The sequence below is a fragment of the Sesamum indicum genome, linkage group LG3 (assembly GCF_000512975.1).
Source record: "Sesamum indicum cultivar Zhongzhi No. 13 linkage group LG3, S_indicum_v1.0, whole genome shotgun sequence".
In the NCBI taxonomy this organism is placed as follows: Eukaryota; Viridiplantae; Streptophyta; class Magnoliopsida; order Lamiales; family Pedaliaceae; genus Sesamum; species Sesamum indicum.
In genome coordinates, this window is record NC_026147.1 from 11618151 (window position 1) to 11644608 (window position 26458).

At 35.4% G+C, this 26458-nt stretch overlaps 1 protein-coding gene across 1 annotated transcript in view; it reads right to left on the reverse strand.

Annotated features, from left to right (window-relative positions):
* Window positions 1–26458, reverse strand: part of LOC105158060 (callose synthase 10) — a 37227-nt gene that overhangs the window by 1798 nt on the left and 8971 nt on the right. The window contains exons 20-48 of the mRNA XM_011074684.2: window positions 25496–25545; window positions 22715–22801; window positions 22519–22604; window positions 22393–22420; window positions 19111–19208; window positions 18912–18993; window positions 18636–18796; window positions 18400–18520; window positions 17334–17431; window positions 17162–17252; window positions 16922–17082; window positions 16674–16783; window positions 13817–13948; window positions 13627–13695; window positions 13379–13547; window positions 12345–12462; window positions 8626–8745; window positions 4483–4598; window positions 4306–4389; window positions 3893–4005; window positions 3332–3384; window positions 3078–3254; window positions 2935–2982; window positions 1695–1853; window positions 1341–1454; window positions 1168–1256; window positions 821–979; window positions 535–637; window positions 319–438 (exon numbers count right to left, since the gene is read on the reverse strand). Of these exons, the coding sequence (XP_011072986.1) occupies window positions 319–438; window positions 535–637; window positions 821–979; window positions 1168–1256; window positions 1341–1454; window positions 1695–1853; window positions 2935–2982; window positions 3078–3254; window positions 3332–3384; window positions 3893–4005; window positions 4306–4389; window positions 4483–4598; window positions 8626–8745; window positions 12345–12462; window positions 13379–13547; window positions 13627–13695; window positions 13817–13948; window positions 16674–16783; window positions 16922–17082; window positions 17162–17252; window positions 17334–17431; window positions 18400–18520; window positions 18636–18796; window positions 18912–18993; window positions 19111–19208; window positions 22393–22420; window positions 22519–22604; window positions 22715–22801; window positions 25496–25545 (3116 nt within the window). The remainder of the gene's footprint in view (window positions 1–318; window positions 439–534; window positions 638–820; window positions 980–1167; window positions 1257–1340; window positions 1455–1694; window positions 1854–2934; window positions 2983–3077; window positions 3255–3331; window positions 3385–3892; window positions 4006–4305; window positions 4390–4482; window positions 4599–8625; window positions 8746–12344; window positions 12463–13378; window positions 13548–13626; window positions 13696–13816; window positions 13949–16673; window positions 16784–16921; window positions 17083–17161; window positions 17253–17333; window positions 17432–18399; window positions 18521–18635; window positions 18797–18911; window positions 18994–19110; window positions 19209–22392; window positions 22421–22518; window positions 22605–22714; window positions 22802–25495; window positions 25546–26458) is intronic.

Here is a 26458-nt window from a genome sequence, read left to right on the forward strand (position 1 = left end):
ACCATTTTAAATTTTCATATACACATTCTTTTCAAGTGGACATTATTCCTCATGGGCCAGCAAGCAGTCCCACACAAATCACAATCCGACTGAAGTCCTAAATAATTTTGTTCATCCAGTAACAGAAAGCGTAAAGCATTTCTTTCTACTAAGCTCGTGTGACCTAGGACAGTTCACTTTAACAAGATTTCATTATTCAGCTCATAGCTTAGATTTCCTCATCAAGAGGCCAAAAACCATATAATGAGTAACTGAGTTATAACTTAGAACTAGATACAGAACCTGTCATCACAGGATAGAAAACGGAGAAAAGTATACCGCAATTGATGTATCATTGCCAGTAGCATGAAGTTTGTAGACAATGCCATACTGGAACATTATAAACCTCAAGCTCAAAATTGTCTCGAGTATGCGGCCTCTCAATGTCTGAATATGCATCTGCAAAAAAATAAAAATAAATAAGCTTCTAGTGGCAAGAAAGAGAGTCAAGTATACTTAAAACAACCCATCCACCAGTTTATCCTAGTAAACCACCTGTTCTTCATCCCACCAAGACTCCCAGCTGTTGTCCCCCTTGACCCCAACTCCACCTTTATACATAAGCCAATTAGTCCAATCATCAAAATCCTCCACAGTCCTGCAATATAAAGGTTAATTTTTTTAAGCACTAGTATGAAAAAAGATGGGCGCCTCAAATGGCAGAATTACTTATTTTTGGAAGATAAGAACGGGGCAAATTCATAACCTAAAAACAAAGCCAAGAAAAAAAAGCATCATCCTAAGCTAAAATAATTTGTTCAGGGCTAAAATTATGACTTACTTCTGCCATTCAAATCCAGAGGGATTGAAGATATATGGCGCAAAGAGCCAAGAGATGACAAGAAACCAACTGCTTATAGTTAACAGAATAAAGGAAACAGCACCTCCCTCTGAGTAACCATATGCAATGCAGACAATAAGCAGCAGTGCTACTTCCAGCCTGGAAAAGAAAATATATATTCATAGCCATTCTGCAGTGACAATTATATGAATGTACATACACATGTTAGTGCGTGAAAAAGACAGAAATACCCCCACATCAGAGACACAGTACAAGCACAGAACTTGTGATGTTGATCAAGCACACACAAAGAGAAATAGAGTATTTCTCTTGAACAAGTTACTTACGCCTTCACAAAATGACTTCTAGAGTAAAGCCGATAGTTCTCAGCAAATTTGATGTGACGAACAACAAAACCCCTTCCAGTTGCTCGATACTGCAAGAGCATATTCAAACACATAATGAAATTGGCCTACATAGACATAAAGCAGCCAAATGCAAGATCCAGAAATTCAGATACCTTGGCACCTCCATGGAGAATAGTACGCCCAAAATAATGAGTTCTTGTCCCCAATGAAAAGGTAAAGAAGACTGAACAAAGCTGAAGCTGCATCGTGATAAAACTAAAAACAGCCTGCAAAAACATAAAGCCAGGCATAAGAAAATTCATCCCCGCATATACATAAATATGGTATGATTGATTACCCCAGTTGACAGCAGAACAATAACCATAAATATGTTGTCTTATCATCCTAAACCATTATCCCAACAGACAGTAAAACAATGTGATGCAAAATGAACAATCTAGCTGCTCCAACATCAAACAGTTAAAGCATGATAACCTGGATGGGCCATATACAGTATTAGAACACACCTGCAGTAATCCCAGTTCAAGTATAAAGCCCATGATCATGGGAACTGCAGTGAAAACTCCAATTTGTACCAAAAACTGAGCATTCAGAACAGCATCAAATGCAGTATTTCCCAACAATTTTGCTTCCCTTGATATTCCTTTATCAAGACCAGAGAATGCCTGAGAAATTGAAAAAGAAAATGGCTGAGAGGTAAAGTACATAGTTTAGATCGTGATAGTTATAAAACAATGTAGATATGGTTACGAAGGATTGTGTAGATATACACATCCTACCATGTAGAGAAGTAGCCCTTTAAGCAGATAGCCCTAAAATATCAGCAGAATTCTCCTTTATCTCCACATGAAACAAAAAGTAAAGGATCCCAATGGATGTCACACCATGACCTATTCGGTCCACAGTATGAGAACATATAGAAAGATTTGCCTGCCTCTTATTCCAGTCCTTAGAAATTTGTATGTCACGTATGCTCTTCGTTATTTCCTCTGATTTAATTTTTCCACAGCATTCATGTCTTTTTCCCTTTGTCCATTCTTCTTTTCTTATAGGCTTGCCATAGTTTTCAATTTACAGTGACGAAGTCTTATCTACCAAACTTTCAAGTAATCTTTTATTCCACCATTAAAAAAAGAAAACTATAATCCGTTCTCACTTAGCTTGCTTACTCCCTCTTCTGTTAGCCTTTTTATTATTCAAATCCATTATTCCATTTGAAACATGTTTATATAATCAGATTGTGAACATCAAGACCAAACTAGTTTCAATAGAGCTGAGTATAACACAAGCACAAGTAACTAGATGTTCTCCTAGCTTATAATATTTAGATCAAGCCAAACTCCAAAAATTATCACACAATAAAAAGTGTTCACGCTTGGCAAACGATATATAATGAACTGCACTCAGACATCGATTTTGAGACAGATCTCAAGTACCACATCAGTTTTTCTGCCCTAGTGTCAACTGTACGGTCTACTTTCACTTCTACAATCCAACATATTTATTAGAGTTGAATGGATGTTTTAGAATAATGCACCATGATCCTATGTTTAGATTCAATAGTCTGATTCACGTGATATGCCTCCATTAGCTATTGAGTTTTGCTAACCACAAAAGTTGACGGCGTGTGGCAAACATTCCAGAAAGACATGCAAATGACGGCCTCTTTTATACTAGAAATGCATATACATAAGGATACATCATAAACAAGCAAATGCAAGAAATCTATGGGTCAAAAGAAGTTACCAGATATGCTCGCCCGTAGAGAAAAACATATATGGTAAGAACCGTCATCTGCATTAAAAAGAGGAAATTCAAGAGATAATTAAGCAAACTTTTAGGACCAACAGTGCTACTTTTTGCAAAGAAGAATGTAGTAAAATTTATACCATTGTGCAAACATAGTAACCAACAGTCGTGAAAAAGAAGGACAGCATTCTAAAGAAGTCAAAAAGTTGTCCAAGCCTGTACACGTCCCGGCTCAATACTTGCTCTCCATTCCCCCCAGCAACTTTGCCTTCAAATAAGGCAATTTGGTTCAACCCAACATCTCTTCCCTTTCCAACCTAGTCAATGAGAAACTTATAAGGTTAATAACAAGATAAAACTTGCATTTTGGTGCATCAAAAGAACTCTGGCAAACCTGAATATATTCATGGTGAGTGATGTTTCCCTGTCTCAACGTAGAATTGAACCCTGCAAAGTCAGAAAAATAAGTGTGGAGCTACAAGTTCATAACACAAGATCTCACGCAGACAAGTGGCAAAAGTATACCCAGAGGATCTAATATTGCTAATAGGAGTCGTTAAATAGAATCCCTGGCAGCTCATGGTGCAACCACTTAGAAAGTAGACAAAGTACTTTTGTCACATAAGAGGAGCAAAACAAAAATGGAAACACATACTGAGCATCTAGACAAAAAGGCACCCATACTTGTTGCATGCATTGCATGCTATATTATGAGCCTTGTTTGCTGTATCTGTTGAACGACCTTCCTCAAGGCATGGCAAACATAGAGGATTAGGATTAGAACCATGATCATGATCATAATCATAGTCATAATCATAATCATATAGTCTAGTGTCCTATTTTTGCAATGTGACCAAGGCCCAAAATTACCCAACAGCTAACATGAGGGCCATATAGACACTCCACAATGGTAATGTATGAGGGCCATATAACCACAAGTAATGTTCAGACTAACCTGCATAAATATCTTCACTAATATTAATGACACGAGATGCTTTGCTGATGCCACCACGAGTAACATGAAAAATTCGGTCGAAGACATCTGGATGACCATAGTGCATACGGACTCTGCAAAGGTTTCATAATGTACAATTAGAAAGAACTCCCCACTTGACTACAGTACTCCAGCAAGGGTATTGGAAAAGGCAAATATTAATGATTTGATAAGAAAGTAATTACATCATATACAAGAATATCTAATCAAACAAGAGTGCATCATGCAAAATAAAACTCAAAAAGAAAGGAACACTAATATAAAATGCATATAGAATCACCCGGCTAACAACTTTAGTTTTAGAGAGAACATGAAAAATAAGGTGCAGATTCTTGCATGAGCCTACAATTTATTAAAAATCTCAATGTACTTACTTAAGAGGTTTCGCCAAAACGCGTTGACCCAAGGTCACAAAACTAGTCTCTTGGTTGGACATAAACCAGGCCAAGGAGGAAACACTGCATGGTTTAAACATATAATCAACAATTACAGAGACTGCAAGCAAACTGAAAGCAAAGCAAAGTAGCTACAGAGAGAGAGTGGCATCCGACCTTCCAGTGAACACATGCTCTCTTACCCCAAGAATTGTGGGGGGTCGAAGACCATGGTTTCCTCGAAATTCCTCAAGGAGATTTCTCATTTTCATCGCCTCCTCAAGGTAGTTGTCCTACAAGGCACACACACAAAAAAAAATACCTGAAGCAAAAATAATTTCATAACAAAAGAACGACCAAATAAAATGACAAAACAGCGGGGTTAACAAAGCAATAAAGAGTAAGATTGTAATTCAAATAGTTGACTTAGTTATGACCCATAGCATTTCTTATTACAGAAGACGTGCATCAACTAATACCTATTCCAAATTACAGTGATATTGTAATGTGGAAGAGCTGAATCTTGTGCCCACAAAAATATTTAATCATTGCATCATGATCTAAGTCATAAAGCAATAGTTACAAGGGTGAGATGGGCGGTGAGCGCATCAAACTAACAACTATAATGTGGGAGTGTGTCACAGAGGCAACAACACAAATTAATACATATCCAATCAATTCGGAAGCTATGTCATTGGCTAGATTAGCAATTCAAGCCCCGCTTAACTCTTATGTAAGTTTGGTTACGCATATTACGTGAAGCCTACATATGTTCAAAGAAAAATAAATAAAATAAGAAACTAAGTCAAGTCAAGCCTACTTATTCTAGTTAAGTTCACCTATGGGTTAAGTTGTTTATAAAATGCAGTAGTCAGTCAAGTCCACAAGAGAGCTGTGAAATTGTCCCCATGATTTTGATCCAACAAGTCATTGCTCAAGGATGTCTCATGATCTGATTTTGACTTATGATTCAACAATTTGATTGTGCTACACAATCAGTAGGGTGCTCAAGAGCGGGACTGAATTTGCATAGTATGTGCTGATGACAAAATAGAAACACGGGATCACAAGGAAAGTCCTTTAAGTCGATGTTGGCTAAGAAACGCGAATACTGAATACGAAAAGGCAGAGAAGAATGCTGCAGCAGACAGGAAAATGTATCAACCCCATGTAGAGAAGCTCATCTATTTGTGTCACAGACAACCAGGTAAAACATATTTAGTAAGTGTGATACATCAGTTAATGCAAGACCTGACAACAAGTTCATTTCATTTCCATGCAGCCTATCAGAAAGGCACAGCAGGAAAAGATATCTTGTTGAACAGAGACAGTGGTCCATTCATTAAGACATATATGGATGTTCATTATGTAGGACCAATTGTTGACAAGAGATGAATCTCAAGACATACACCTCCCACGGAGAAAATCTATGACATGGAGAAGTAAGAAGCTGAATGTCACAACACGATTGAAAATCAACCTACAGGCCTTCAAAATTAAGTAGGATAGCCTAATGAGACTTTATCATGATAATAGATATGCGATTAGTACAGCTCATAACCCAGATCAACACAATTGAACAAAGCATATTGAAGTTGAGAGACAGTTCATAAAAGAAAAAGAAAATCTAGAGAGTGATTCCATTTTCACACTTTATGTGTCTTGTTGATGTACTTACCAAGGGGTTAATGTAGTTCAATATTCTATAATTGTTGGAGAGATGAAATACTACCAGACCGTAATTTCGCAGATTCACCAATTTGACTCAAGCATGTGGAATGACACGGGGTGAATCAGATCATTCTATCTTGTATCACTTGTGCAGAAAAGATATGGGAAAACTAAAATATTTCTCAGGTTCTGAGACTGCACAAGCAAAAGGTGGGGTTTCAATATCCCAAAGGAAGTATGCATTAGTCATTCTTGCGGAAGCAGGCATATTAGACGGTAAACCAGTTGACTCTCCAATGGATCACAATGTTAAACTTCTACAGGAACAAGTGGAGCCTCGATAAAATCAACGAAAACATCAAGACTAGTAGGCAAACTATATAATGTCACAGTAACTCGAACTGAACTCATTTGCTATGAGCATAGTAAATCATTTCTTGAATTCCCCATGTGATACCAATTGGCAATATTTACTTTGCATTTTGAAGTACATCAAATGCAACCTAGAAAAGGCTTAACTTATCAGAATAAAGTGCCATAAGTTAATTGTTGATTATCCCATGTGATACTCATTGAGAAGTTGCACTAGTACATCAAAGGGGCACCTGAAAAGGCTTAGTCAATAAAAATGAAGGGTGCCTTTTGGTTGAAGGTCAACGCAGACCAGGCAGGATGCGCTTTTGATTGCAGGTCAACCATAAGATATTGTGCCCTTTTTGACACTCAGTCTCTTGGAAAAGCAAGAAACAAATAATGGTGGCAAGATCAAGCGCGAACGCCGAATATCAAGCTAAGGCGAAAGCAACATGTGAGGACATATGGTTAAATCAACTACAAGAATTAAGGCTCTCCATAGTAACTCAATGAAACTCATATATGACAATCAAGTTGCTCTACATATTTCCTCTAATCCGTTTTTCACATGAAGGTACTAAGCACGTTGAGATCGCCCATCATTTTGTAAGGTATAAGTTAAGCTAATGGTATCATTGTTAATGAGCTTACAATTCTAACAATCAACTTGTAGATGCCTTCGACAAAGTCTAATAGAGGTCATTGAATTGATTACACTTGTAACAAGCTTGGAACATATAATATATATGCTCCAACCTGATGGGAGTGTTAAAACAGAAGAGATGATTAGCCTAAATCACAGATTGGATTTGATCAGATGACTATTAGGGATTTGACTGATTAGGGAAATTGGAAGAATGGAATAGATGTCAATGATAGGACCTAGTCACCCTCTTCACACAGATGTCTTGGTTCTATGTCAGGTCAGTTTTCTTTTGGGTTTCAATTATTTTGGTGACCTTTATTGACTGTTACTCTCGATGCAATGGGTTTCCTATAAAACATCATTCTGATGAGATATAATTAGCAGACAATTAGCGATTTGATTTAGATTAGGGGATATGGCAGAATCATTGATTGATTCTTTACTTATTGAAATTACTGCATACTCATGTATAAATAGGACCATATTCTTTGTAAATAAGACACGATTTTACTATTCCTCAGATGGTATGAGAGACAGGTCATAAGACGTCCCGAGTTCAAATTTCACTGCACCATTTATGAAAAAAAAGGAATTTCAAGTGCAAGGCTGGACAAAAAAGTCTTCACATGAAGAGGTATGTTAGAGATAGAAGATATTAAATAATCCTTTTTAACAGTTTATGCTTTAACATGAGGTGGTCATTCAACAATAATATTGTATCCGAGCCGAGAAGGAGAATATCTTATTCAACAGCTCGAGGGGGAGTATGAGAATCATGAAATCTAATTATTTTTGTTTCCTTTTCCATTGTCAAAATAATTATATAGCTGGTCCTCCACACTTCTAAATTCATTCAATGCAGAAAATAATTTCTCAAGTTGACTTGTACCACCCTCTGTCCGTAATCAACACTTATTTTCTCTTTGAAATATCCAGTTCTGTGTCTCATCTCCAAAAAGTGAATCTTTAAAAAAGAAACTCCCTCAAACAATGATGTGAAACCACTATTCTCCTCCACTGCTTTTGAGGCTGTAATTCACCCTAAAATTTATGAAGAAATTATTGCCTTGCCTTCTGATCACGACTTTCATCCTTTCCCAATCAATAGCCATTATAAGAAGGTATAGTCCAGAGTTGTTCTATGTATTGCTACAGCTCTTTGGATCCAACCTTTTTTTTTCTTTTGCTTATCTTGTTTCCTAAGGAGCCAGCTTAAATCTCAGTGCAGGGCTAAGATAAAATTATGCAGCTACCTAATATAATATTGCAGCTTCCACAAAGACGGCTTTTTGCAGAATTTATCCATCGTCATCTTGTTTTCAACTTCGTCAAAAAACTATAACCTTCAAATGTGCTCATTTATTTTCTTGTTACTTCGTCTATATACTCCACTCCTTGCCCCATTTTTTCATAATAAGAGCAATTTGATTACTTAGTTACAGAAACCTCAAAGGAAGTCTTTATTCTGCAGGAAATTTCCTGTCTGATCAAGACACTATAGACCTGAGTTTAAAAACAGTGAATCATTCAAAGCAAGAAGGCAGTGAAGCAGTGCTTGGCCTTTGAAGTTTGCCTAATGTACAAATAAATTCATATGATAGCATAATGAAGCCACAATGCTCAATCTCAAGAAAGAATATACAACTTACCTGATTCATGTCAATTGTTTGAACAGCCTCTCCACGAGTAAAAATTATGGCATGGTTTTGATTTTCAGGTTTCCCTTCCCCAAGCTTAGGATCTCCGGGAAGTTTAATAGAAAATATTTCCTGCACATGAAAAGGAGAGATCAAATCTATAACATAAAACAGAGACAAAAGAACCATATTTTATAGGATCCACCTATAATCCAAAGCACAGAAGCACATACGCCTTGTACAATTACATCAGATGTTGTTAGAGTTATGCCCAACAAGCCAAATAAAATTGGCCATTTCATATACTTCAGTAACAATCTTATCCAATTTCGATATGAATCAAGAAGGAATTTGTATTCATACTTATACTTTAATTATTTTAGCTATTTAATTACTTCACATGAAATCCCAAAATTTACATATTTATTAAATAAGGCTGCTCATAGAACTTAAACAAGAAAAATGTCCCACAAATTTTGATATTAACCTAGAATAGATCACATCGTCACTAAGAGACGATATTTGGGATAGACTTGCACATATGATGTCATTTTTAACATCGCTATTGTGCACGAGAGGTTGTAGTTTGATATACTTAATTAATGGAATCTATCCACGTTCCGATTACAAAATTAATGACATTAATTGTTTTTTAATTAATTGAAGAGTTAAGCAATCATTTCAACAATTGGAACTTTTAATTACTCTTATTAGACTAAGACTAACCCAAATAGAGAATTAATCAATGAGATAAAAGTTGGGTCCTATTACGCAATTCAAAAGTTAAACTAAATCAATAAAGTACACTTCAATTTTCAATTAAAAGCTATCCCCGATTATGGCATATGCCCAAGCATATAGAAAGTCAAAAGGAAGGGACTTGGGTTAAAGGTTTCAAATACCTAACCAAATCAAAGCTCTCAAATAACATATGAGATATCTACACAATGTATTAGATATCTACCCAGAGAGAGTGTCTTAAATTCGAATTGAAAGACTCTTAATCCAGACTAGGGCCCAGAAAAAGTCCGGATTAAACCCGGACCTGCCCGTTTGGGTTGAGTTTTGAAGCCATAAGTTGGTCCTGCTGCGATTCTTGGGTCTAGTGTTTTGGAGCCTGACTCGATGACTCGATCTGAACCCAGTTCTTTAACATTGTTTATATTTACATATTTTATATATTTATGAAAAAATATGTGTACATTATTTTATACTTAAATAGGATACATAAAGTTAATCATTTTACATATTAAAATAATGATATAAAATAATAATTTGCAAATTTAATATATATAAGAGTAACATATATTTTAAAAGTTTCAATATTTTAAAGCCCACAAAATGCATAAAATTAATACTTGTATATTTCGGAAGTTTCGATATTTTAAAGCGCAAAATATGCGGATATAAATTTATAAAAAGGATTTAATCTCTCAATAATATTATTATCTCATAAATGGCAGTATTTTCTAAAAGATATATTTTTTAATATTTTGAAATTTTTAAACTGAGTTTACCGGGTCTTGGGTCCAAAGTATCTCCTCCAGTCAGGTCTTGAGTTTTGGCAAAATCCATCCGACCTATTACCAACTTAAAAGAACGTAATATTCCATAGAGACTTTCTTAGAACCTATACGTACCCATAGAATGTGACACATGAAGATGAGGAAACAAAAAGAAAAGGAGAAATCAAAACCATCAAGTCAACCACAGTTTGGATTATTAGTCTAGTTAAGAATGAGAAATGATTCGGTGGAAGTTTCCAGGGTGACTAAGCTCATGTTATTTTCTAAGTCTGACTGCTTCATGCTTCCAGCTGACTTTTAGAATAAGAGTGGGATGTGCCGAAACATAAAATCATCACCCCCGAATAGAGAGCAATTTTTCATTGTTCCAAGTTCTTAATTTAGCTCAAGCAGCTTGCTTGATAACACCAACATGGACAACCATCTATTAAAAAATTTGTCCTCGAAGTCTCCGAGATACGAATATGGGAAAAAAAAAGTCAATCCACATAACACTGAAGTTCAGGGATAATATCCATCATTTTCAAAACCACATGCAAATCAGAGTTTTCCTCATCTAAATAAAAGAGATCAAAGATGCAAAGCAAAACACCAAAAAAACTGATACAAATAAGGAGAATATAATCTTATTTTGTTAGTTCATCAAGTTATAAAGTGAAATATGTTGCTTCATGTAGAAAAACTCAGGTCAGGAGAATAATTAACATATGGAAAACATCCAAATTTATAACATCTAATTTGAGCAACTAATACGCATAAAGAAAAACGGTGCCAGATGTCCTCCTTGGCTATACCTCACAAACAGGATTAGTCTTAAAATATCCCAGGTACCAGCTACCAGGTGCTGGGATATTTTAGGTCTGTAGGGTGACCATTGTGATTGTCCTATCCCAGAACTCCCTCAAAATCATACTCCTGAACACGTCTAAATTATTCTTTCCTATCCTCCGATCAATATTTTTCCATCTAAAGTTAAACATAACAAAGAAAAAGATAGAGGGTAAGTATATCCACCTCCTTGAGGATTTTTCAATTGTATAAGACCACTTTCCCATATCTTGTAATTGCAAGCTCAACCCAACAATAAAATTTAAGTCATCGGTTCACTCAACTTTTAGATACAATTAGAGATCCATGTGACCCAAGCAGAAAAGCCAAGAATCCATTTTTGTCTTTTAACTCATTGATAAAATGAGCTTCAAAGAGGCAGCTAATATGTGAAGTTATAGGCACATAAAGAAGCAAGTGCAAGTACGATGTACAACACTCTAGTGATCTCATGCGATATCGGATACTTCCCAAATACTAAAGCTCCTAGGATAAGTAGACGTGTAAGATACAGAGGCCACACATATAAAAGATGTTATTGGAGTCTCAAAATAAGGGAGAAAAAGCTATGGATGTGGGTATCAGATATGAAAATAGGAATATCCAGCTAATTTTCAATATGTCAAGACACTTGATAATATTTCAAAAAAAAAAAAATTAGGAGTAGAAGTTAAGATCCAAGAAAAAATCTAAAAAAGCATTTCAGCCTTTTGTTTCAACTTTTAATTCAACATCTTCCATAGAATATTATTCACCTCTTCAACTAAAGTATGAATTTGACCCATTAAAGAACTAATATGAGACTATTTGGTCAAATGAATCGAGTGTATTATATATCTTCTATTTTACTTGTGTTACGAATGTTGTAATGTTCTGCAATTGTATTACATATATATACACACAAGTGTACATAAATATTTAGTAGCGCAATTTACTTTTGCTGTACTAGAAATTTATAAAATGGCACACAAACAAACATTTGGATGAAGGTAAAACATAAGTAATTAAATACTAAAATTATTGACATTGGTGATCATGTAAATGTCATTTTCCATTATATGTGAGTGTATATGCTACATAAATATATGCACAAATGTGTATCTGTGCCTCTGTGCACCTGCTTATGTCTGTGTGTATGCATTATAAAAAGTATTCTACCGTATCTGTATCTTCATCCATGCATCATAGGAGCACTTATTTGTCATCTACAAAATATACATTATCCCACTTGCAAATCTCTAAACATAAAATCAACTGCTATTTACCATGCAACAGAATACAAAATTAAGCACTCAACTTCATAAAAGAACGAAAATACCAAAGTTTCCAGATCCATCAACAGCCACAAGACTTGGCATGAATTTCCAAATCCCTTACCTGATCCTTTCCATGTTCATCAGCTTTTACAAGCTTTGAATAAAATTCCTTCGTCACTTTTCCATCAGCTGCACCACTCTCTTCAACATGTATGAAAGCAACACGAAGTGCCTCATTCCTAATTGTTAACAAAGACCAACAAATCATCATGTGAGTCTACCAGGGGCTGAGATTAATTATAAGTTCCACTATATGAGCAGATAAACCCCGCATTGAAATCAAGTTCTCAATTTGCTTTGAGTTTGTTTCTTCCTTCTCCGTTTGGAAACATAGAGGGCTATCAAATATTCATAGAAAGCAATTTCTTTTGAAAATATTACTAAGAGACTACCCAAAAACCTAATAAAACAGTAGCAACATGAACATGATGGCTGCTACACATACGACTAATGTCCATTCAACATCCACTCCATGCCAAAAGAAAATGATTCATAATTGGTCTAATGTTGTGTTTGAACCAACAGTTTTGTAGCTAAAGGTTTCAAATCCATAATAATAAATCCACTTTATTGCTTGAATGATACAATGTTATGAAGAATTTCCAATCCTTCCGTTCTAATTTTGACCTATATTTAGTAGCATTCAGATGGATTTCAAATATTTAATATGCAGTCATTTCAAATTCTTTTTCCAAATCCTCCAATGAAATCCAAATGGAGCCTACAATAATTGTCCCGATAATATGAGTACAGCTCTTTAACTTCATCGATCTCAATCTGAGGATAAATTATCAGACCAGCAAAACTTTAAATCATTTACTCTCATGGATCTATATTCAGATTCATTAAGCATGAGAGCAAATAACCGAAATCCAGCAACTACACATCCCAGCCCAAGCAATGTAATTCAACCAAGGCATTCATAAGATCAGAATGTTTTCACACCCTCCTACCAGAGTGACAAAAGAAGAATGTACAGGATATAACACTGAAAAAAAAAGAAACTATACACACAAAAGTAAGATAGCAAGACGATAATACACATGCCTCATACGCAGAGAGAACATTAAATATGAATCAACATCAAATGCCCACCTCTGTAGCAGTAGAGCAATATCAGCTGCCTCTGGAGCTTTCCGCTGCTTTTGTTGGCCATAAATTTGGCAGGAAACAACATAAGTGAATTTTATATCGGCTTGAGCACGTGCTTCACGGGACAACTCAAAACCTTGAGTTGTGAAACTTGTATGATAAGACACATCCTCTGCAAAATAGAAGGCATTTAACAGAGGATTATTGTGATTTCAGGACACCAAAAGATCTTGCCATGATAGAATTAGTACCTTCTAGAGATCTTCTCTCTAAGTAACTTTGCAGCATGAGTGCCCTTCTATAGTACATCATGCCACGCACTGCATAATACCCAAGGTAGTAACTGTCACAGCTCATAAGAGGAAAAAACATCTGAATTCCCTAATTTTCCACTTGAAAGTTAAAACAGTAAGAACCAGCCATTTAAGGAGTTCTGTAGACCTGTTCTAGCTAAAGTCTGTCCTCTATATGATGCCCAAAATCGAAGTTCCAAAGCATTAGTTGAAGTTTCTTGAAATTCAGCATCACCACCATCACCATGGCCAATACGTTCCAAAAAGTTCTCCCATTCATCTAAATTTCAAATTAAAAGTAACAACTCACTACTCAGAATTGAAGTCTACAAGGACAAACCATACAGAAGCCAAAGAAAAAGAGAATTATAAGTGGGCTGACAGAAAACAATTAAACAAATGCAATTAACATTTACGCCAAAGGGGGTGTAAAGAGTTATGGTGCCAATTAATCGTTTCGCCAAATTCAATATACATTGTTTACCAATAGAAGCCCTTCAAAAGTTAAGTTGTTGATTGATCATTTTTGACATACAATGATTATCGAGTACTACAGAAACAAATTAACATTTTACTCATTTCGGAGCACTCTCCTCTCCAATAACTTAACCTTTTTTAGATGAGATGGCATATGTAGCCATCCCAAATTAGAACTCATAGTTCTAATCTCATCGCCACATTTAAGAAAAAGAGTTTTCTCGCGCTAAATCTTTAAAAAAGAAAAAAAGAGAATAGCACAGACATGTGAAGGTGTATTATGCATGCTAAGCAATAAATTTTCTCCTTTTTAACATATTAAAATTTTAGGTGAAAAGGTAATTCTACAAGGAAAATGGTTCAAGCCTTGATTCATTAATGATTCCAAGGTGGGGGCAATCCAACTCAAAAGAAATAAAAAATCTATCAACAAATCATGATTAAAGAAGAGAAAAGGGAAATAAATAGAAGAAAATATGATAGTTTGGATCACTTAAAAAGTTAATCTAAAAAAGGCAATCTAGAACAGTTATCATATGACAGTTTCAAGGTCCTTTAATTGGTGAAGAAGATTAGGAGAACTAAGTAATCAAATAATCAAGAAGGCCTAAGACTCTAGGGGAAACATGAAGAGTAAGGAAAAGATCCTTCCACATGCTAAAAGTCCAACTTTTGCAGCTGAATCAGAAAGGACTAAAGTAGGAGATGGTATGGCACTTGGCTGGATGTCTATTTCAAAGAATTTTAAACAAAGGATAACAAAGAGGAAACTCAAAGCCAACATAGGAAGTCAGCATGAGGAACCAAGGAAAATTTTTGTTGATATGTTCTCATATGTAGTATCGAAATCCAAAATCAGCAAAAATGATTCTTGGGTACACCGCCAGCAATTTAAGAAAACTAAGTGGTAACAAAAGTAGACTGAGTAGAAAAACATCCAAAGAAATGGCAAGTGATTCCATAATGACTGTTCTCCGTTCTTGACTAACTTGGTAAATGCAATAATAATGGCAATTCAATTTATTAGCAGACATCAGACAAATATGAACTGCATAATATGCTTTAAAACAAGAAAGTGCTTTCGAGAAAACAAGTTACCAGCTTGAAAATTGCAGTAGAATTAAGTGTCAAGGACTGGGCCTATAATTTATTCCAGCCAAATGCAACTGAACAAAGTGAACTTTTTCTCAGGTTAATTGTGCATATAAGTGAGGCATCCTTCATAAGAGAAGGAAATGAACCCAAATCCGACCCTTTACTTTGTTGTGCCAAACAACAGTCTAAAACACACTGATAGATTCTCAAGAGGAAAAGATAGTAAGAAGATTCTAGCATACTATGTGATAAACCAATCTTCCATCCTACATATAGGTTAGAATCAGAGGTCAACCTAAGAAGAGGAGCGGCCTTATCTTACTGCAGAATGAATATAAGTTTACCATCATAAGTTATATCTAGCAGCAGTTCAATGCCTACAATCAGCTAGAGGAGCCATGTGGTTAATATGATCACTAACTAAACCCTCTGAAATATTTATTTTACATCCAGCAAAACATGTACCTAGCCAATTACCATTCCCTCACAAACCTCCTCAACTTTAATCACATTTTTGCTATGTAGATAAAAGGGATCACCAGAATCAGATTTTCTAAAGCAAAACCACAAGCACAGTGTCATTCAGTATACCAAAGCAGAATAAATCCAAAAATAGATACTTTACAGAATACACCCATGGAGTTAATAGGGAGAACAAACTAAACCACAGGCTACAGTGTGTCGCCAAGTGGCAAAGGCAGCTATAGACGCCTTTATATCCATAGTCACATTTGTCATGGAGACAGAACAAATATGCTTAAATGATGAGAGAAGTCACGCCAATTAAGTAAATACATCAGTAATTATCCTTTGATGTTTGATCAGCAAAAGAATATAATGAACCTATACTGCTTTCACATGCAGAACCCATGGAAGAAGAATGAGGCGACTCTCGGGGGTTCTCTATGTTCGAGCAAACCATGGCAATACAATTCAATAGACATTAAAGAAGACACCATTTTTTCCGCAAGACTTGACAAATCAGTTGGTCCAGAAAGCAACAGCAGAAGATCGTTAAGCGTTTGTCCTCTCCCTCCAATTCAAGAACGGTGGCTAGAGGCAGAGGGTAGTACAAGGTCTCATTGTGGACAGATGCATACAGAAAGACAAGATCACTCAGCTAAAATTGATTCATATGCTAACATAGCAGGCAGGCAATAATCTAACAAGGTCTAGGCCGCAAAGAATAAACAACTTTTCCAAGCAGATCGAAGAGAAACTTCAGCAAAGCTCAACATTTCGAACTAATCCTCAGGCCGTTTAGAAGGTGATGTTAAAAGGGGGAAGATTTATAAATACACTCAGCGAGCATACTTCATCTAGCAATCCATCATTTACTTGCAGACATAGATAGCATAAGAATTAACTAAAGAAAGCAGGTGATGAGATACAGCTTAATCCAAGAACAATAACCTATGAAACAAGCAACATACCCGGAAAAATCTTCTGGAGATAGAAAAGAATTGATATGCCATCTTCATTTTCAACCCGCAACTCAGAGTTGCTATAAAGCACCGTTTCACTATAGTACGGTGTGAAGACACTATCTCAAGCCAACATAAAGTTAGGATGAATTATTGGGCAAAACCGGAAAATCAAGTAACACAAAGATAAACATAATATTATCATAAAAATAATAATAGTATGAATGTAGTAATAATAATGCCAAAGAATAACATACCAGAATGGCATCATTTCACAAACAGGCTTAGCTGGTGGCATGTCCATAAACAATGAATTAGTGAAAAACTCCAATCTTCTTCTTGCTTCAAGATTTTTGGGTATATTAGCTGCACTATCCTTTACAGTCAGAAGTAGGTGCAACCTTTTCACCTGCTCCTTCTGTTCCAGAAAAAAGCCATTAATAGCAGCCTCATTGCATAAGAGTCAAATGAAGTACAACAGAATTATGGAAGCTTACAATATCAGGGTCCTTTGGCCATTCTATCCGTGAAAAGAGGCGCCCCTCATTTCTAGCCCTCAACAATATATGCCAGGTATCAAGCTGTTCCCTGGAGAAATAAAGTATATATATCACTAAATATTCGAAAATTTAAATAAAGAATGTGGGAAATTTTTCCACTCAGTTTCACCTCAAATCAGATGATAGCAGCTCATGTGTAACAACATCATAAAAATCATACACAGCTTTAGCTGCACCTTTTGCAAGTTCAGGAGTAGGGTCACGAGTCTGAAAAGGATAAAGGGGAGTTAGCATAATGACAAATGAGAAAAGGCAAGAGAATGTTTGAATCATAAATGAACTTGTTATATACATTTTATGTGTTTACAATCATCTAGTAGTAGTGAAAGAGAACCCAAGCACAATATAATTGTTGTTGAAGTAACCAATAACAATTCAGACCTAGACAGACTACCAAAAATTAGACATAATGTGACATAGAATCACATCAGTAGTTTTGAGTGGGGGGAAAAAACAGAACCAATAGAAAACATAATGGAATGGCAACTAACGGAACAACAAAAGATATAGCAGCAGCAAACTCGGTTAAACCATGAGAGTTCCCCAGCCTTTTGAGGAGGTTACTTAGCATAAAACAATAAAAAATGTGTATCAATTAAGTTTGCACAAGAAATATTGAAGACATCATTAATAACCCTCAATACGCAATATGAATCTACAGGATATATTCTTATGAAAGAGTAACCAACAGAGTTTAAAATATTCCAAGTTCTCTTCTGTGTTTAAAACTCCACCACATCTGAAATATTTATTATATGTACACCGAGTATTGTCAACTAGATTACGGAAGACAAGATGTACATAGCATAGACAATAAAAGGTTACAACTCCTCACAGACTACTAGAAATATTGCCATTTGAATTGTTTAGTTAACAATAGAATATTCTATCTTGCTATAACTTTGTATTTTTATCTGTATTTTTTACTTGCTACTGTTCTTGTTATTGCGATTCTGGTTACTACTATTTATAACATTGGAGGTAGTAATGGCAGTGGCAGTAGTAATTCTAGTACTAGTAGGTGGCGAAGGTGAATGGTAGGCCAGTTCAGAAGTCCATACTCTTCAACCAAAAAATTTCAGATCTCAAAGAAGGAAATGCACCAATTTCCAGATTAGAATCTGAGATCTAGCAATAAAATGGAGATAAATTTTACCAGAGGGAAAACAAAATACCAGTAACCCAGTCAAAGCTGTAAATCTGGAGAGCACCACCGGAAGCTTTTTAAGAGACAACGTAATGACAAGCGAACCTTCTGAAATACTACTGTTGATCTCACGAAATATCCTCTCAACCCTGCCATGAAAGAAACCAGAAAAAACATCAGTCAGAAAAAGAAGAATATTCCTTACTTCTACAAGAATTGAGAGATACAAAAATTTGTTCCTCCTGGAAAGTAAAGACATTATACCAAAGTCTTCCTTCTCCATCAACCAGGGAGTGCAAAATTTTTTCAATACTTGAATAACACTCCTGCACAGCATATGCCATGTACTCATCCTTGCAGATTCTACTCCAAAGATCAGCTTGTGTGTCTTTGCAATCCAAAGCTAAATCAATAGCCAACAATATCTGAACACAAAAAATGATGGGACTACTGAGAACTATGCATACTAAAATGAAATCCATTTGCAATTATGGTAGTTACTAGTTAAGATCTAAGGCAAACAAGTGAAAAAAGCACCACCTTACTGCTTAGAAGAAAAAGTGGCCATTGAACCAATTTCAGACTTCCAGTGTTGCTTGGCATAGAAAGTAAGTCCATCTCCCTGAAATTTTTATGAGAATTGAAGCATATATGTATACACGAGCAGAAAAATAGTTCAGCTTAGAAAAAAAGAAAGTTAATACTATGATCATAACCAAGTACGCCCATAACCACTTACCTATTACTAATAAAATCTTCTTCACGCAAGCTTCTGATTATTTCATTCCAAAATGGGGAAAACATGGCTGCATAGGCCTTGTTATTATCATGAGAAGTCTGAAACCAATATCCAATTCACAGATGAAACAGCCAAATGTTTAGCGAGAAATAAAGAATACAAAAATTCAAGAGCATTTGTCACATCTGCAAATAGAAATTACACAGATATACTAAGCGCTGGAACGATATTAATGACAGCACACCATAACTCATGATTCTTATATGTGATTTATAGGAATCATTCTACAACTTCCTAGTTGCTGGATAGCACATGGTTCCCAAAGTCCGACATATCAAAAGTAAGTATGGTTGAAGTAGTTAACTCATTATCCTTAATCAAACCACACTCTTCTGATAAGTACCAAGAAGACGCAAATGCACAACAGACAAGAATATTTTCTTAAAATCTGATAGCCAAAAGATGCTTTTTCCAGCCTCAACAATACCATTTTGACTTTTGAATAATTACAGCAACCAACTAAATTAGCTTTAAGGTTAATTATGCTTACCTTGTCTCTGAAATACCTAAATTACCAGCTCCTCCCCTCCATCTTTATCAATTATATAAACCACCACTCTAAGTTTGCGTCAATAAAAAACCCAACCCAAATTCAAAACTGAGATGTGCTGGAACTAGAATTAAAAAATAATAAAATTATCCATTTATTCAATAACTGTCCTGGCACACAAATAGGAACCAACAATTCCAAAGGACCAAATTTCTAGTAAAGATTTATATTTTTATATTCTTTTCTTAATGCTTATTACCATTATTCCCCTTTATGTACACAATTATTACATTTCTAGCCCTTCAGGTTTGTCAGCAAAACATGAGGATAGACTTCAGCCAAAGATAAAAAGGAAAACTCACAACAATTATACTAATGTGATCGTTTTTCCATGCAAAATCTAACAGTAAGAGAAGTTCGGTAAGAAGGTTTTTAAAAGGGGAATTGCCCTTTTCGTCATGGGTGTAGCATTATTTGTGCCAAATGTGCTCAGCCCGTAAACTGTGAGACCAAATGTATAACACCCTCTATCATGTGGCACCAAAGGTGCAATTTCCCCTTTTTAAAATTACAAACGCATAGCAAGAATTGGTAATTTAGCTATATCAGAAGAGAGGTAAGTCTAATTATCCCCATCATTGAAGCAAAAAGATATAATAAAATTAGGTATAGAAGAGATATCTGTATTAGTTTGTATGGTTCCAGTAGTTTGGTACTGAAGTCCAGACTGTCTTAGAGTAACATGAACAGCAGACTTTCCGCAAATTAAGATTAGTTCTTTAATGTTTTTAATAGTATCAGAAGTTAAAGACATAGTAGGATCAGTTCATCTTTCATAAAAAGAAGTTCAGTACTAGTTGAAACAAAATACTGGAATCAATTGATGGAGTTGTGACTTATTGAGCGTGGACAGAAAAACAGGCACAAAACGATTAAGTCACAAAAATGGAAATATAGGAAATGTTGGACACAACTATAATGTACTTTTACCTATTAAGAATTATAAAAAATATTAAGAGGGATATATGTATATAATATATATTTACAAACACGCATGTACTTGTATAATTGGTAACAGATTACAGATTCACAAAGACATTGATGCAAATAGAATAAAGACATTAAGTAATGCTGGGTTTGTCGTACTTGGAGTATGAGATCAGAAAGAGGAAAACATCAGTCTACTAGCTTAAGATATTTGAGAGGGTAAAGAGAGACTGAATTAGAAGCGTTAACACTACTTTTTTCAATTGATTTTAGAAATCTTAGATTGTTTGCTAATTTGTCACAGCTCTTAAACCTTTAAAAAACGGGAGGGAGAGTAAAGACCCAATAATGCAGCAACAAGTCCCAACCACGTCAGTGATGTGTTGGAACCGTGCAGGAATTTTCTTTTATCGATATATGTCGAAATCGTCTTGCCAGGTATAATACATCTGCAGCACTGCGCAGAAGGATTTCAATGCATCATAGGTCATATCCTCTATTTGGAATTACAGTGATATTCATCAGCTGACGGATATCAAACAACTTCAACAGTGACAAAATTCCAATTCTCAGATTGATGCCCTGAAGTTGTACCCAATCTAGGTTTCGAACATTCCTGATCTACTCTCTTATATTTTTGCAAGTTATTGTTTCCACATACCGTTCATTAGCTGACATATGTTAGAACCCTTCAAGATCCCATATATCATCTTCCATGAAACCATCTCCAATGATTTTTGGTCAATGGCCTAGTGATTTCACATCCAGCATCAGTTTCAATCTTTATTTCTCTTAAGATGGAATTAGTGTGGCATCAATCCACTCTACTAATTCTTGAGACATAATAATATAAACCCAAAAATTTATGGCTCTACAGTGCTAGGGATGTCTTGTCAGCTGTTATTTTGGCACAAATTCTTCTGATTCTTCAAAAAGATCAGCTCAAGAAGGCTTCAGCTGCCAAAATGAATTTCAGGACACGTGGATTAACTTCATGTTCAGACTTCAGAAAATAGATTCTTCTTGTCAATTATCTATGATCACGCAGATCAATTCCGTAATACTCTTGTTTATTAACTCTTTTTTCTACAAGCAGAACCAAGGTAGCACAACACTGAGGATGTGTTCGCCAAGTCCGAACATACTTTTCTGTTTTCAACCAAAATTATCTTTAGAGAAACTACATTCATGGACCACTGGCTTATAATTACTGCGCATGCACTATATTGACCGACAAAGAAATGAGCCACATAATTTAGTATCACGAAAACGGAGTCTCTAATAAATAAATTAAGGATAGACAAAATAGATAGGAATTCTATAAGCACATGCACGTCATTGCTCACATAATTATGTATTTACAATGCTGATCTAAAATCTTGCATTCAAATATTTGCATGATGTGATAATGCAAATTTCAATAAGAGCAGAAAAGAAATGCTTGCACTCTTGATTTAAAATTTAAAGGAAGGACTTTGTCTTTTGCCATCTATAATCAATTGATACAGAGAAGGGAAGGTCATTCATTCTTTTGCTGGCAAGTCAAAGCACACAAATTCACTTGAAACAACCAAATCAAACTTCATGCGCGTATAAAACTCATGAAGGAAAGAAACCAAAATGCCACCTAATGTGGGGAGATGAACCAGTTTGCAGAAATATAGGTATCTACAATCAAATTCAGTATCAAATACACGCTAACTTCAATTATAAAAAAAAAAGGTAGCTGTTCCAGACAAACTGACCTCAGATGCTTGTGCTTCGAATGGGATCCTAGAAATATAATGATTAAAACGTCAATTGAAAAGGTCATACAAACCCAGGTTTTACCAATTAGGGTCTTTTTAACAAAGGATGTTTCTTATATTTACTTTTTGATCTGTGGAGACACAAGATTCTTCACAAAAGCCTCTGGAAAACTCTCAAAACGCTTATGCACCATTTCAACCGATCGAATCTGCATTTTGAACATTACAATATACAAGTATGAGGAGTGAACTACTATACATATCTACAGCGCATTCACTAAACACATAATATCAAGACGGCAAAGACTAAAGTCAATACCTCGCCTAATCGAGCCCTTGCTCCCATCACGGCACCATAAATTGCAGATAACAGAGTATACCAGATGTGAATATCCATAAGATAAATCTGTAGATCAAATGGTCAAGGGGGAAGGAATGCATATCCAAATTAAAATAGAACACATGACCACATATATCATAAATGAAATCCTGAAATATAAACAATAGGCATATAGAGTAACATCCCAGGACAAGGAAAAATATTGGAATTGTTAGAGAAATGAATTACTAATGCTAGCAATAAATTTCAAATGCTACAGGAGTTGCAGAAATATGAATCTTACACCACAGCATTAGGCGACTAGGAGATACGGTCATCTTATACCCCAAACATATTGGACAGCATGCCCCATTAGTTGCAGCAGAATAAAGAAAAGTGCTCACTTAGTTATCAATAGGAATACAGGACACTTCAAAACTGAGCTTCTGCCAGTGAGCATGAAATCTAGTCCAAGAAGAGTATTTTGAACAGAAGTAGTTTTAAGTTTTTGAATTCCTAGTCTCAGTATCTAAGTTGAGATGCACAGCATTGAACATGCTGCTTGATTTTTATTTAGCTAGTTGAATTATGCACCGAATTCTTAATAGACTAGTTATGCTAGTTGGCAATAAGACCTTGGGAAACTCAAGAAACTTGCAACACAAAAGGAAGGTGGAGGCCATGATGCAACCCCTGGAGTTTTTCCTCCATATAAAATAAAGAGGAAGAATTAGTCAAGCAGGCAAGCAAAAGCCTTCACCCAGCACCTTGTGCCACTGGACATAGTTGTCAAAGGCCCATGGTTCATCATAGTATATTTGCATAAAAAAATTCATATTTTACAATTAATTACCAAGATCAACATGTTCAAACTTAGGTATTTTATCTTTTAACCCAAAGTTTAAAGAAGCATGCAAATCATTACAAATATTATGGCAAGAAAAACCATAAGTTCAGTTATTTAGGAAATTGACTTATATTGATAGCAAGAAACTTGAGTTATGACATTGTAACAATAAATATATCAATATCAAAATAAAGTAATCAACCATTTACTAAATTTTCAAGGAAAAAACACAAAAGAATAGGACAAATAAGAACTACTGCCTTTGACGGACAAGAAAAGGCGCAGATTAGGGTTTTCTTCCAAAAAAAAAAAAAAGGTTTATTTTGTAAAAAGCCCAGCAAGGTTGAGATTCAACCAGGTGTGCGATGGGTGTCCTGGCGCCCCAAAAAAAGGCAAATCCGACAGCCTTTTTCTAACTATGCAACTGGATAGTCCAAATAACGCAGACAGGCGTAGGGAAATTGAGATTTCTATCATAATTGGGGTACTGTCATGTGTGCCTAACAGACAAGAGAGTGAAGGTGAGATGAGAGTTCCTAGATTAAAAATTTATGCGCTGGGTTTCTACAAATAATTAACCACACTAGAGAGAATCATTGATTTAAAGAAGGATCTGAGAGTGAAAAGATGAATGTAGTGGACTTGGTATCGAAAAGACGTGCATCAGGAAATTCAAATCAACTTAATGTAAGGGGTAAGTCTAAAATTTTGATAGAGAGGAAATAGAAAACAAGCTTATCCATAAAAATCATGTCCTCAAACTATGTTCAGACTATGTTTCAAGATTGAGACAAAAGACAACAACTCTTGTTTTTTATAACAGAGGTCTTCTGTCAATTGATAATGCAAATTGCCTTTACCTAAGAGCAGGATAGGATGGAGGACTTTATTAATCCATTAAAGAAGCACTCATGCTGCAGAACTCGTTAAAAGTCTCCTACCGCACCGCAGTTCAGAAAAGGTTCGAATTAAAAGAAAGAAGCACAAAGACAATAGTGGAGCTGAAAATAGCCAGGGCTACATGAAATCAGCAGCGCAATGGAACGGTTCCAAGAAACCATTAGATGGTCATTGGAGCATGAAAACTAAATCAGCAAAACCACCAAATAATCGAATAATGCTGCATTAGCTCCTTCAAATCAAATTGGTAGGTAAACAATCATTATTACAAGTATGTATGTCTACAGTAGAAAGAACAATAATAGAAACCAGAAAAATTGTTGATAAGAAATGTTCGCATGGAAGGGGATCAAGACTCTACTTATGATGATAACAATAAGATTGATGAGAGATATGATGTTCGGTGATGTTGACTAGCCTCATTAAAGTCTTTGTAATTCAAAATAGGAGATAGATTAGGTGGGTAGTCTGGGAAGCTTATTAAAGATAATGGCAGCTGCGAGAATATGATTTCAGTGGATTTGCTTCCAATTGAAGCTTAAAGCACAACATCACAATCATTGAGTCCAACCAGGACTGAGATACCTATTATTATACACTTACAATCTTTCATTTGGATAATATGCTACAGGGATGAGATAAACATTAGTATATGTTGATTAGTCTTTCTTTCCATTTGTAAGATTTTTATAAGGTGTTTGGTAATGTCCTCGCCATTTTATTCTGCAACTCTTGGCAATGGGACCTGGTGTGAAGCATGATAAATGTTCAAGAGTTTGAGCACAGAAGTTTAAAACAATCTCAGACTCAAGCCAGAAAAAATTTAACAAGCTCCATTCTTCATAACTCTACTCTATGCGCTGTGTTCCATAGAGAGAAGCAATTGGTTTTGTTCCTGGTGGAAATGAGTAGCAAGTAAACTTTTCCTCGTCAGGTGTACAGTAATACATACATGCCACATAGTTTATTTTACAAAGCATTAGAACGACCACTACAATTGCATATGCATGAAAAAAGGAAATGGAAACACTCACAGCCACAACCGGCGCCCACAGACTAGCTATAGTCAATGCATTATTATTATCTGTGACAAAATAAAATAAGACAGCATCAGGTTCTAGTCCAAAAATTCAACCAAATTGATCACAAAAAATAACTCCACCTGTAAAATTGAATTATACGGCAAGATCTTAAAGACAAATATTTCACTCCTAGAGAGATTATGTCGTTTGTATGTAAGAACCCACAGGGAAATCAAGTTCAAATACACAGAGTTCCGATCTTCTGTCCAAAATCAATTTGTATGAGAAAAACAGCAGAACAAGTCAGTCTAAAAACTTACCTAGCCATGAAAGTAAACAGCTGGAGTGGTTTAAATCATAGAATCTTCAAGCACTAAACGAATAGTTTCATTGCCAGGATTGACCATCAGCCAATCTTTTGGTGGTCACAGACCTAATGGATCCTTTGAATCAAAATTTCCTAACTCAAGGAAACTCAAAAAGGGAAATAAACATTTTTCCAGTTGTTTGTGCGCGAGAAATTGAAACTACAACTGTGATACTCCATGGACAGCCAAAACAAAGGGGAATTTGACAAGGACTGCTGACAAGAGCAGGGTTAACAATTGAACTGCAAAAAAACAAAGTACTAGGGAATACTAAGTTTTCCACAATTAACAAATTAAGAAGCTTATGGGTTATTTCTTTCACAACTGACAGGAAACAAGAAGTCAGCGGATGAATTTTCTATGATTTATAATCTAGACTAGCCATTTTAGATTCACCGTAAAAAAATGCTATAACCATCATTGCTGCTTTTCTGTAGAAGAAATCTTTATCAAGGACATCTCAGCCAACCAGCAACTCAGATGGATATCATAACAATGAAAGTGAAAACTCTAAAATCCAAACCAAGATCTTTTAAGCCCACAATACATTTTGGTTCTTTACAAGGTACATAATATCAAGTGCAATTTATTTTCGAAGTCAGAAGGG